Consider the following 12,849-nt stretch of genomic DNA (forward strand, 5'->3'; position numbering starts at 1 on the left):
TACTTATTTATATATACTCTTTGGGTCTTTCGTGACTTTATCGAAAGACCCAACGAGTGTGAATTCCTGCAGTCACGAAAGCTTCAAGTCAAGGCTTTGCTGTTGAGGGCGGTGGGGGGGGGTTCATCTTCTTGGTTCTTTCGGTAAAGTCACGTAGAATAGAAATAATAAAATAACAAAATAAAACATAATAAAATAATTCTCACGACGTTTCGGCCACAACGCAAGCAGCCGTCCTCGGGTGAAGACCAGGTCTGTCGGGGAGCACCTACGAAGGCCGGCGCGGTGGCACACGAGGGGGAGGGTGGCCAGCACCCCACGCCCGGCCGCCTTTGTCTCCCTAGTAGCGGTGTTTTGTTGTGGGGGTGGGTGGGGGGATGGTGGGGCCCACTGGGCAGGGTGCAAGATGATCCGTCGCCGCTGAGCGGGAATCCGTCGCCGTCGAGGACGAGTCGCGGTATTCACCCTCCTGCACACATCGCCTCGCGACGCGTTCAATTCCTCCATCGCATCTGTCGCGTTGCCTTCCGCACTGCCCCTTACCAACATGGCCACCGGAGCGCTTCCTCCCCGACCATCGCCCCGCCCCCTTCTGTCGCCCCGCCCCCTTCTGTCGCCCCGCCCCTTTCGTCACCCCGCCCCCTCCGTCGCCCCGCCCCCTCCGTCGCCCCGCCCCCTCCGGCGCCCCGCCCCTTTTGAAGCCCCGCCCCCCTCCGTCGCCCCGCCCCCTCCGGCGCCCCGCCCCTTTCGTCGCCCCGCCCCCTCCGGCGCCCCGCCCCTTCTGTCGCCCCGCCCCCCTCCGTCGCCCCGCTTCCCTCCGTCGCCCCGCCCCCTCCGGCGCCCCGCCCCTTGCGTCGCCCCGCTTCCCTCCGTCGCCCCGCCCCCCTCCGCTTCGCCGGTGACGTCACCGCGAGCGCGGCCGCCGCTTCCTGCTCCCCCGTCGTGACAAGACGCAATGGATGTCAATGGGTACCACCACCACCACAACAACAACAACCACCACCACCACCACAAATCTCCGCAGCAGCAGCAGCATAAACAGCACCAACAGCAGCCGCCCGAACAAACATCGACCGCCGCCAAAGACTACGAAGCCCTCGCCGCGAATGTGTTCCGTGCGGCGAGCGAGGGCAAGGCCCTGACGCTCGCCGCCCTCCTGCTGGACAGGAGCGCGGACGAGGAGCGCTCGGCGCTGGAGCACAGCACCCGCCTGGGCGGACAGAAGGCGACGCCGCTCATCGCCGCCGCGCGACACGGCCACGTCGGGGTGGTGCGGCTGCTGGTGGAGCACTACCGCGTGGACACGGAGCAGACGGGCACCGTCAAGTTCGACGGATACGTGATCGAGGGCGCCACGGCGCTGTGGTGCGCGGCGGGCGCGGGGCACTACCCCGTGGTGAACTTCCTCGTGTCCGAGGTGTGTGCTTACTACGTGGGTGGCGATGGTGAAGAGGTGGTGGTGGGGTTGGTGGTTGTTGAGATTTGAGATGAGGTTGACAGGGTGGGGTGACAGGAATGGACGAGTGAGAATGTGGTGGGGGTGGTGGTGGTTGGGGTGGTTGTGAAGGTTTGAGATGATGTTGACAGGGTGGGGTGATGGGAATGGACGAGTGAGACGTGGTGGTGGTGGGGTGGTTGTGAATGTTTGAGATGATGTTGACAGGGTGGGGTGATGGGAATGGACGAGTGAGACGTGGTGGTGGTGGGGTTGGTTGGGAATGTTTGAGATGATGTTGACAGGGTGGGGTGATGGGAATGGACGAGTGAGACGTGGTGGTGGTGGGGTTGGTTGTGAATGTTTGAGATGATGTTGACAGGGTGGGGTGATGGGAATGGACGAGTGAGACGTGGTGGTGGTGGGGTTGGTTGTGAATGTTTGAGATGATGTTGACAGGGTGGGGTGATGGGAATGGACGAGTGAGACGTGGTGGTGGTGGTGGTAGTGTTGGTGGTTGTTGAGATTTGAGATGAGGTTCAGACGGTGGGGTGACGGGAATGGGCGAGTGAGACGTGATGAGGGTGGTGGTTGGGGTGGGTGGTTGTGAATGTTTGAGATGATGTTGACAGGGTGGGGGGGTGACGGGAATGGACGAGTGAGACGTGGTGGGGGTGGTGGTTGGGGTGGGTGGTTGTGAATGTTTGAGATGAGGTTGACAAGCTGGGGTGACAGAATGGACGAGTGAGACGTGGTAGTGGTTGGGGGTGGGTGGTTGTGAATGTTTGAGATGATGTTGACAAGCTGGGGTGACAGAATGGACGAGTGAGACGTGGTGGTGGTTGGGGGTGGGTGGTTCGCAGGTGATGCGAAAAGGTGATTGTGGAGGTGACGGGTGGCGGTGAGGGTGACAAGTTGGGTTTGTGCATGTGTTGAACTTCTTTTGCACCGTACACAGCCAACCGTGCTATTCAGAGGTGTTATTTGATTTGTTACACGGATGATAGCGTTTAGCTGGTTGCCCAGCTATTTTACAAGGGCGATCCATGGTTCGTGAGCACAGCGGCCCCAAAAGGCAAAAAACTACACGAATATTAGAATAAGTTTTCCCCTTTTGGCAACAAAACAGGTGTTAAAATGTTAAAACAACGAACTGAAACCTTTTACAAGGAATCATACTCTGAGTGTTTTTGTTTGCATTTTGACCACAAGTATTGTGGTTAATGCAGACATGATTCCTTGTAAAAAAAGTTTAAGTTTGGTGTTTTAACATCTTGAACAGCTGTTTTGTTGCCAGAAAAAAGGGGAAAACCTATTCTCATATTTTGGTACTGGCAAAGGAGGTCCCATGATCCACGAATATTGTATTGCAGAGTTACAAGTACATCGTAGAGTACTTAAGGGATATTGCACAACTAATAAACGAGGTATTTGACCGTCGTAAACGAAACACTGGACTAAAAAAAAGTGCAAATATATGACAGCAAGAGCCGCCAGAAAAAAAGTTAGGTACAGGTGCAAGTTGGTGTAATGTTTTAGTCTTAACAGTGACATAAATACACGCAAATAGAAAAAAGACAAGGTGGGTGAAGGGGTGAGGGTGAGGGAAGGTCGCAGTGAGAATGACATTTGAGTCGGGTGCAGTGAAGAGGTTGAGGATGAATTTCAATTTAAAGCTTTCGTGACTGCAGGGATTCATCTTCTTGGTTCTTTCGGTAAAGTCACGTAGAAGGGAGATAATAAAATAATAAAACATAATAAAATAATACAATTCTCACGGCGTTTCGGCCACAATGCAAGCAGCCGTCCTCAGGTGAAGAACAGGTCTGTCGGAAAGACAGCGTCTGGAAAGACAGCGTCTGGAAAGACGCTGTCTTTCCGACAGACCTGGTCTGGAAAGACGCTGTCTTTCCGACAGACCTGGTCTGGAAAGACGCTGTCTTTCCGACAGACCTGGTCTGGAAAGACGCTGTCTTTCCGACAGACCTGTTACTTTACCAATAGAACAAAAAAGAAGTTGAGGGTGATCGAGCTAGTGGTTGAAGGTGAGCGTGATTGACTATGGCGTATTAATGTTGAGATTGGCTGAATTATGTGAAGCAGGCGTTGTTGTGACTGGAACGTGAGGAGGCGAGGTGGGCGCGGGTGAGGCAGTGAATGATACAGGTGGTGATTGACGTGGTGTCTGAGGGACAGATGTGGGTCCGAGTTGAGGGCATCAGGTCAGGGAGGGCGGCATGTGTGAAGGAAGGCATGGAAAGGCATGGAAGGTGAAAGTGGAAGGGAGGTGGTTGAGAGTGACATTAGAACGAATTGTGGGTGGGAGGAATGGTGTGAGTGATACCGTGAGGGTTATTAATATGTGAGGCAGGAAGGGTTCGTGGGTGACAGGAATAGGTGGATCATACAGTAAACCGCTGTAGTCTCCACTCCTTCAATGGGGGAATAGCAAAACTACACAAACTCTCCTGAAGCCCTCTCGTGGCTATCAGACCTTGACATTTAGCTTCTGAACAATATTGCCATAAGCAAGAATATATGACAGCTGAGGAAGTATGATTGGTACGGTTTATAGGTGTGGGTGATAGATGAAGTTTGAGGATGAATGAGAGTTTTGACAGGTGAGGGGGGTGACAGGTATGTGGAGTGCAAGGGTGGGCGATTGAGGTGGTACTACAGTGAAGATTGAGGGCATGGGTGAGTGATGTGGGTTTACGGTTGACAGGTGTTGTTGAGGGTGACGTGTTGGTTACAGGTTTGTCTTTGACAGGTGCATGAGTGTAATGGTGAGGGTGGGTAGGTGAGTATTATGTCGTGGGTGATGATGTAAATGAGTGCCGATGTGAATAGGCAATAAATCCCATAAGCACCATCATCAACGGTCGACAAAAAATCCAACATCCATGCATCCTAAATGAAATCACTATCTTGCACTTGCGGTAAAGCCACATAGATATAAAAAAATAATTTTAAAAAATTCTATCTACGTGGCTTTACTGAAAGACCCAAAGAATATGAATTCCTGCAGTCACGAAAGCTTTGTCAAGATTGATCTTGCACTTCTTCACAGGCTCATGCCAACGTGAACCACATAACTGTGACGAGCTCCACCCCTCTGCGCGCCGCCTGCTTCGACGGCCGCCTGGACATCGTGCGGCTGCTGGTGGAGCACCGGGCCGACGTGTCCATCGCCAACAAGTACGGCAACACATGCCTGATGATCGCCGCCTACCGTGGCCACGCCTCGGTCGTGCGCTTTCTGCTGGGCCAAGGCGCCGACCCCAATGTGCGGGCGCACTGTGGCGCCACGGCACTGCACTTCGCCGCCGAGGTGGGCCATGCCGATGTGGTGTCAGCGCTGCTGGCAGCGCGGGCCGCGATCCTGCCCAATGATCATGGCATGACTCCACTCAAGGTGGCTGCCGAGACCTGCAAGGTACGGACGGGACCCATCCCTGTGCACGGCATTGCCTCGTATAGTGCGTTAGTGCCGGAGTTCTGTGTTTTGAGGTGTTGGCCTTGATGAAAATAAATTTCCATTCTCGCAATGCAACAAATTGATTCATACAATTTATGATTACAGTCTGGAATTATATAGCATTTAAATGTGAGGACGATGCACATGAACAGTTGGAAAACATCCTTAAAAAAAATATGGTACATTTAGGGAAATGGATTAACCAAGACTTCAAACGAGATAGAAAAAATGAGAAAGATTACAAATGAGATAGTAAAACGTACAAAATAATTGATTCTGAAATTATATTGTCATTGATTCTACCACAATTTGCAAGTTGAATGCCTGCATTCACATGTTATTAATATATCATGTTATATTCACTCGCAAAATAGAATTGCCTTTGTAAAGAAGGTAATTCATTATATAGTTGGTGTTTTTCCCGATTCATAGGTGAGAATGGTCATAAGTCATTTTTGTGTTTTCCATTTATCTATATTAATTATCCTTAATGTGACTAGCTTAGATTGGACATGACCACAGTATTGGGTGGTCTGAACTTTGGGTACTGGCAGTGGAGCAAAATATTGATTTTAATATAATGCACAATTCATGAGCTATTAATCAGAGGTTATTTATAACAATACACTCCAGTTGAACATATATGTCTTCTGTCCCACTGCCCTTTCTCTTCATAATCTTACATTTTTTAGGTTACTGCATAAACATGTCCAGAGCTATGGTCTGTCATACCATCAATTCACTTTGACAGCTGGGGTCCGTTGCGTGTAATCTGCGATGACCTCTGCATATGCCCTCGTCCCAAGTCTCGCTGACAGTAGCAGGTGCAGATTCATTGGTCGGGGTGGCATTGCAATCAGTCACCATATGAGTAAGCAGTATTAGCTTCTCTGGGCTCTTGCAGAAGAAGTCCTAGTTATTGGTCGTTCGACCACAAAAATGCGTGGCTCTGACTAAAGCATTGCAGTCTTCAAAGTGACCCTTGTCCCCAGGGAGCAGAGTATCCTCAGGGGCTCCTGATTGCAAGAGTGATGGAGATGATGATTGGTGTCGATGGTTAGTTTTGTGTTTGCGATCACCACCATAGTAATTTTGGCCGTTGCATTGTCCATTCCAGGCAGATGTGGTTCAACTCTTCCTAGACTCGGGTGCCTGCGACAGGGAGTCACGCATAGAAGCCATGGAGCTGCTGGGCGCTTCGTTCGCCAACGACCGTGATCACTACGACCTGGAAAAGACGTTCTACTACCTCTACCTGGCCATGGCGGAGCGAACCAACGCCAGGGGGGTGGCGCTGCCCATTCCCAAGGAACCGGTGGCTGCGCCCGTGGCGGCGTATGGCGGGCGCAGCGAGAGCCGCACGCTGTTGGACCTGGAGAATATGCGGCACGACCTCGACGCACTGCACATGGAGGGTCTCATCGTACGCGAGCGGATCCTCGGGCAGGACAACGTGGACGTGTCACAGCCCATCATCTACCGCGGGGCCGTGTACGCCGATGGGATGCAGTTCGACCGCTGCATCCAGCTGTGGCTGCGTGCACTGGAGTTACGCCAGCGCAACAATCGCTGCACGCAGAAAGACCTTCTGAGATTTGCGCAGGCAAGCAATATTCACTCCTGTTTTTCCGCATTCCTGAACAACTTTTGACCCTTGTTGACTACGCAAGGGAATTTAAACTAATGCCAACCTATGTTAAAAGTACGGCTAGGTGTATATATTTTTGAAGGCCACTTTTTATTTTTATTAGAAAGCTACTCTGTGTTTAAAATGTTTTTTATAAACTAAATCTAAGAACATAAACGATGAACTTATGACCAAATCACCAAGAAAGAATCTAATCTCAGGTCTTCGAGGACTAACCAAGCTGACTTTACCCTACATTCTGCAGTGCTATGTGGTGGACAGCAGAGGGCAGTTGAGCAAAATCCATTGTTGTACAGTATTAGTCTCCCATATCTATGCTCCCCACTTTCACCAACCTGGACTGACCAGCGTGAAGTATTGCATTGTACAATAATACCTGCAGCCCTCGGTGGATTAACAAAAGGGAATGTGCATTATAAATTGTGTTTCGCGGTTACTGGGGAGGTGTAATGCTGATCATTTCAGTTCAAGCATTATTGACTTGATAAATTACACTGATCAGAGTGCCACGGTGCCGAGAGGGAGCACCACAGTGGCAAAGATGAACTACCTTGCCTGGTATACAGGATGTTGGGGGTTGGATCCCAACCCTGACGCCTGTGTATACCTGAAGTTTGCACGTTCTCCCCGTGATCGTGTGGATTTTTCTTCGGGTCCTCCGGTATTTGGCTGCTCTAATTTCCATATAAGCCACTTTATTAAGGTATCATTTATGGCCAGGTTGCTTATGAAATAGAGCTTTATAGCTCAGTGGGCTTTCCCTGGTAAAATAAAATAGTAAATAGTAATAGATATACTGTAAACAGTGTTGACCCTAGTCCACCATTAATGTTGAACTTGTTTCCGCCATGTAAATCTGGTTTGACTTGTCAGGCAGTCACCGGTTGTTTTTTTCGTGCTAAAAAAAGTACCCATTTTTCTTGAATATATTTTGCCATTTGAAATGATTTTAAAGATATATTTCCTTTTGGCTATTGGTACCTGCCAAGTTTCAATTCTACCCCACTTCACAAGTGTTATAGATTTTATTTACTGAATTATGACATTTTATATCCAAAGGAGGCGACTTCATAGCTCACACCATCCATAGCATTTGTTGTTTACAGGCAGAAAGCTGCATGGCATTGTAGAATATAATAATAGGTTTTTTCCTAATTTTTCTGGCAACAAAACAGGTGTTAAGATGTTAAAACACCAAACTGAAACCTTTTACAAGGAATCATGTCTGCATTAACCACAATGCTTGTGGTCAGAATGCAAACAAAAAACATACTCTGCTCAAAGACGTTCGTCTTTGAGCATCACTGTACAGTATATGGTAAAACAATGTGGGAGCGGTGGCGCTGGGTTTAGAACATCGATGGTGAGTGATATTTGAACCTTTCCTGAGGGACCCCCTTCACCAGTCAGCACGGAGCAAAGTGGTAAAGTATGGTAAAAAAACACATATGACATTTGCACAAATTGTAATTAACTCCTGTATACATGATTCGATGCACGTCATGTGTGAGTAAGAATTTATTTAACCCGACAATTCGATGCATCATTCCACGCCTAACACCTACATGTTTTTAGGTTGTCACTTCTGTCGACCACCAACCACATGGTGGGAAATGGCTGAGGGGGGGGGGGGGGCCGGGGGGGTTGGCATTCCAGGCTGACCTGGACTCGAATGATTGAGGCCGATCTCAGACATCATCATAATCTCAGCCTGGACTCGGTGTGACGTCGGGAGCAGGACAGGGTTGCCTGGCAATGCATCGTGAAGACCGCTACGCCCTGGCCCAGGCGACCTGCGTTTCATTTATTAATTGGGAGTGATCACGAATACGTACAGTCACTAACGCCAGCCCATCCCGCCTACAGGTCTTCTCGCAGATGATCCATCTGAACGAACCGGTGCCTCCCGAGGCATTGGAGCGGGTGCTGGAGAGCTGCATCGCAGAGGTGAAGCGTAGCGTGTCGGGCGTGCAGGCCGCGTGCCAACACGACATGCACGCTTCTTGGGACATGCACGAGGCCAACCTGCACACGGCGCTGTACCTGGTCTGCGTGGTGACACGCACGCGCACCAGCGAGGAGCAGACGCTCAGACTCAATCGCCAGATCTACCGGCTGCTGCGCATGGACGCACGTACCCGGGATGGCTCCACGCTGCTGCACCTGGCGGTGCACAGCGAGACGCCGGTCGACGACTTCCATACGGACGCCGTATGCTCCTTCCCAAGTGCGCCCGCCACACACCGCCTGTTAGAGTGTGGCGCATCGCCCAATGAGGGCGACGTGCGAGGCGACACGCCCCTGCACGTCATCGTGCGCTACACGCGCCCCATCAGCGACTTCCTCACGCTGCATAGCATAATCCTGCTGCTCGCAAAGGCTGGCGCCCACACAGACGCAGCCAACGTGTGTGGGCGCACTCCACTACAGTGCGTTAGGACAGGGGTCGCGGAGGTCATCTTGCGCACGCAGAATCAGCTCAGCCTCCAGTGCCTGGCGGCGAGGGTTGTGCGCCAGAACTGCATTCCGTACGTTGGGCTCATTCCGCAAGCACTGGAGGAGTTTGTGAACCTGCACTGATACCCATTTTCCACTGGCATATCCGTGCCGAGCTAGCACAAGGCTCTCGCAGTCCAGGTGGTTTTCAACTGGCTATTTGGCATGCGGAGCGGGGAACCAAACCACGCTATGCTGGCATCATAAGACATCAGAATCTGGTTTCGAGCTAAGCAGGACCAGGGTCAGGCCCAATAATGCATTGATTGCATGTAACAGTACATCTCACAATGTCACCCCATTTACATGCAACTCAGGAGGCACCGACATTGTGTGCAATGTCGGTGCCTTCTGAACTGCGCCGGTCTGGATCAGAATGGTTTTACAGTGGAAAAAGATGTATTCGTGGCCCACAGTTCGACAGGTCAGCCTGGGTCAGGGTGCTGCAGAGAGCTGTGCCTTATTCGTTGTGTGTGACTGGGAGCAGAGATCACATTGCACCTAAATGATCTCCCTTCCAACGAAAGCTGCAAATACGTTTTACGTAGTACATCCTTCTAGCTAAGGATGCACTACATGGTTATTGGTTGCCCCGGTGCAATGAATTGAATGTGATGTGTTATTGTGGCACACACTAACTGAGCATGACCTATATATAAATCATACTCTGGTATATGTATAATGTATACATATATAAAACCAATCTCCTTAATTGTAAATACATTTTCAGTGCTGTAATTGTTTTAGATTATTCCGGTAAAACGTTTATTCCTTCGGAGTATTTTTATATACTTACGATCATCTGGGCAGGGATTGGTAATTTATAACGGCTACATGATAAGAATGGGAATTTCAGAAAGCCCAATATGTGGTGCATCATCACCAGATGGCAGCATTCAAGCAGCCCACTCTGTTAAGTGAGAAATCATGACGAATGCCATTAATGTGGCAACCGATTATCGATCATCGATCTCCCGGTCTCCAGAGCAACAACATAAGCCATGCTAACAGCCCTTTTCGGGGCTAAACAACGCGCCAGATAGGCCCTGGGACAAGGATCCTCCAACGGAACATTGAGGGACTCTCTCTGGCGAAGTGCGAGTATCTCACGAACATAATGAACACGTAACTTGCCAGTCGCGACCACATCCATGGATACAACCTCATGACGAGCCACAACCAACCTAAATATGGCTTGGCCATATACGTGAAGAACACCATCACAGAGTTACGCGCCTTCCCACCAACTGAAAAAGAAGCCACCTACACCAGCATCAAGATAGGGGAGCTGCACATCACCAACGTATATAGAGCCCTTAATTAAAAATGTCCAAAGTCAGCACTCCCAAGTGCACCATTCGCAGCCCTATACGTTGGTGACTTTAACAGCCACCATGCTGTGTGGGGCTATGCAGTAGACCAGGCTGACGGCGAAGAACTCACTGATTGGATGTCCACCGAAGATCTGCACCTGGTTTTCAATTCGAAGCAGCAATGAACTTTCCACTCATCGCTGGCAACGCTACTACGACCACCATCGTTTCCAAAGATCAAAGTGGAAGTCCACTTCACGCATCCTATAAAATACTTCCACCCACATTAGCATCGAAATCCCTGTGATTGTATCAAAACGATTGACAAGGTGGAACCTGGCCAGAGCTGACTGGGACCGCTATAAGGAGGCTGCAGAGAGAGTGGCGAGTCAAATACCCGCGACACTGAAATGCTATCGCCGTTTTGTCGGCGTCCTTATTGCAGCCACCAACACAAGCATCCCCCGAGGCTTCCGGAAAGAATACAAAAGAGACCCAGGAACTGCTCCGACAATACAACCAATCGGGCAGCCCACAGGTTGGAAAGGCCCTGATAGTCTCGAGACTCAGCCAGACGCCAGCTATGGATTGAGTGCGTTGAAGGCCTGAACTTCACACACTCCAACCGCTGTGCCTGGGCCCTACTACAACGCCTCGGTGTTGCTAATCCAACAATACCTGACTGCAAGAGCCCTGCCCAACTCTATAGCCACCAAACTAGTGGAGAAGGCAAAAGGACCGTGCGACAAAAATTTTAAGCGAGAGATCCATCGCCAATTACACCAGACAGTGGCCTTGATTTCTTCACAAGACCCCACCGTCATCAGCACAGAAGAAGTGAGGAAGGGTCTGGCTGCAATGAAGAAAGGCAAGGCTGCCGGCAGAGATGGTATCCCCCCAGAATTCCTCCATCACTTAGGCCCTAGGAGACTCCAATGACTGGAAAAAATGTATACAAAAACCATGAAAACCAGATGCATCCCAAAAGCATGGTGGGAGGCAATGGTAATTGCCATACCAAAACCGGGCAAGCCAACTGACGACCCGGGAAGCTATAGGCCGATGTCACTCCCACTCGTCAAGTCAAGAATAAGCAGGATTCCGGCCTGGACGCAACCGCTGTGACCAAGTTTTGGCCTTTGCGACACACATCGACGTCAGATTCCAGAAGAAATACAAGACCAGCACAGCCTTTGTGGACTAGTCATCGGCCTATGAAACAGTCTGGATTAAGGGCTCGAAATTGAAGTTCGCAAGGACCATTCCCTGCCTCAAAACAATACACCTGATATAGGCGATGCTGAGTGTGTCTATATGGGCGATAAAGCCAGCTCACCCCGGTTCCTCAAAAATGGATTGCCTTAAGGTTCAGTACTCGCACATATCTCTCCCACACCCATCCGGCTCAACACTGCAACTCTCCGGGAAGTCCTGCGAATCGAGGACAACAGTCGCCTTCCCATTCACCAGGACCTCGGTAACGCCCCACGTCATCGCTTGAAGTCATGCAAGCCCTTTTGGACCCATGCGCTTAGCCTTCAAAAATCTGAGTTCAACCCCAATGAAGTTTGGAGACCTGAATGGAGTTCAAAATAACTCGCAAACACCTTGTGAAAGACCCAACGCAGAAGATCCCCAGGGTTGATCTTCCACGTACCTCATGGTCCACCCTAAACCGCATCCGCACAAACCATGGCAGATGTGGATACCTGATGCACAAATGTAACATTTAAAACTGTCCAGGGTGCGACTGTAGTCATCCAGAACAGACCAAACAGCATATGACGCGATGCCCAATCCACAAATACAAAGGAGACATCACAGCTATACACTCTGCTACTACTCATCATGCGGTGATCTGGCTTGACCACCTGAATGTGAACTTGTAGTTGTTGCTCTGCATCTACATCAGACATAGGAAATAAGAAGCAGCCCACCTAGCTGTGGAACTCAATAAAACATGCAATAACATGTTTCAAGTGTTTTCAAATCAGCACGTATACATAGATTATCATGCCGTATATACAATTACATTGCACTATTTGAACAATAGGAAAATAATCTTGATGTTAAGCTTTCGTGACTGCAGGAATCCATACTCTCTGGTTCTTTCGGTAAAGTCACGTAGGTAGAAAAATAGATCAGACGTTTCGATCGCAACACAAGCAATCGTCATCAGGTGGGACAACCACAGCAAGAAAAAACTGCTGAAGAAAAAAAGTCAGCAGTTTTTTCTTGCTGTGGTTGTCCCACCTGATGACGATTGCTTGTGTTGCGATCGAAACGTCTGATCTATTATTTCTCTACCTACGTGACTATACCGAAAGAACCAAAGAGTATGAATAGGAAAGCAACTCTTATGTTAGTTTTGACTGCGTACATTTTAGGAAATCATTTAAAAAATAGTAACCTTTGTTAGTAAAGAGGGTTTTTGTTTAAATGTTACTTAGGATTTTTATTATCAAGCTGGAGCAGCAGC

The 12,849-nt window shown here is 49.7% G+C and overlaps 1 protein-coding gene across 1 annotated transcript; it reads left to right on the forward strand.

The window, feature by feature from the left end:
• The first annotated feature begins 908 nt into the window (after positions 1–908).
• Positions 909–12,489, forward strand: FEM1B (fem-1 homolog B). The gene is made up of 4 exons (XM_061553606.1): positions 909–1,417; positions 4,506–4,871; positions 6,031–6,516; positions 8,428–12,489. Exons 1-4 carry the CDS (start codon positions 956–958, stop codon positions 9,139–9,141), a joined length of 2,028 nt encoding a protein of 675 aa, XP_061409590.1. The 5' UTR covers positions 909–955; the 3' UTR covers positions 9,142–12,489.
• Positions 12,490–12,849: the final 360 nt, after the last annotated feature.

Source organism: Lethenteron reissneri, chromosome 18, assembly GCF_015708825.2.
Source record: "Lethenteron reissneri isolate LAM-NWPU_2019-01 chromosome 18, ASM1570882v1, whole genome shotgun sequence".
NCBI classification, from domain to species: domain Eukaryota; kingdom Metazoa; phylum Chordata; class Hyperoartia; order Petromyzontiformes; family Petromyzontidae; genus Lethenteron; species Lethenteron reissneri.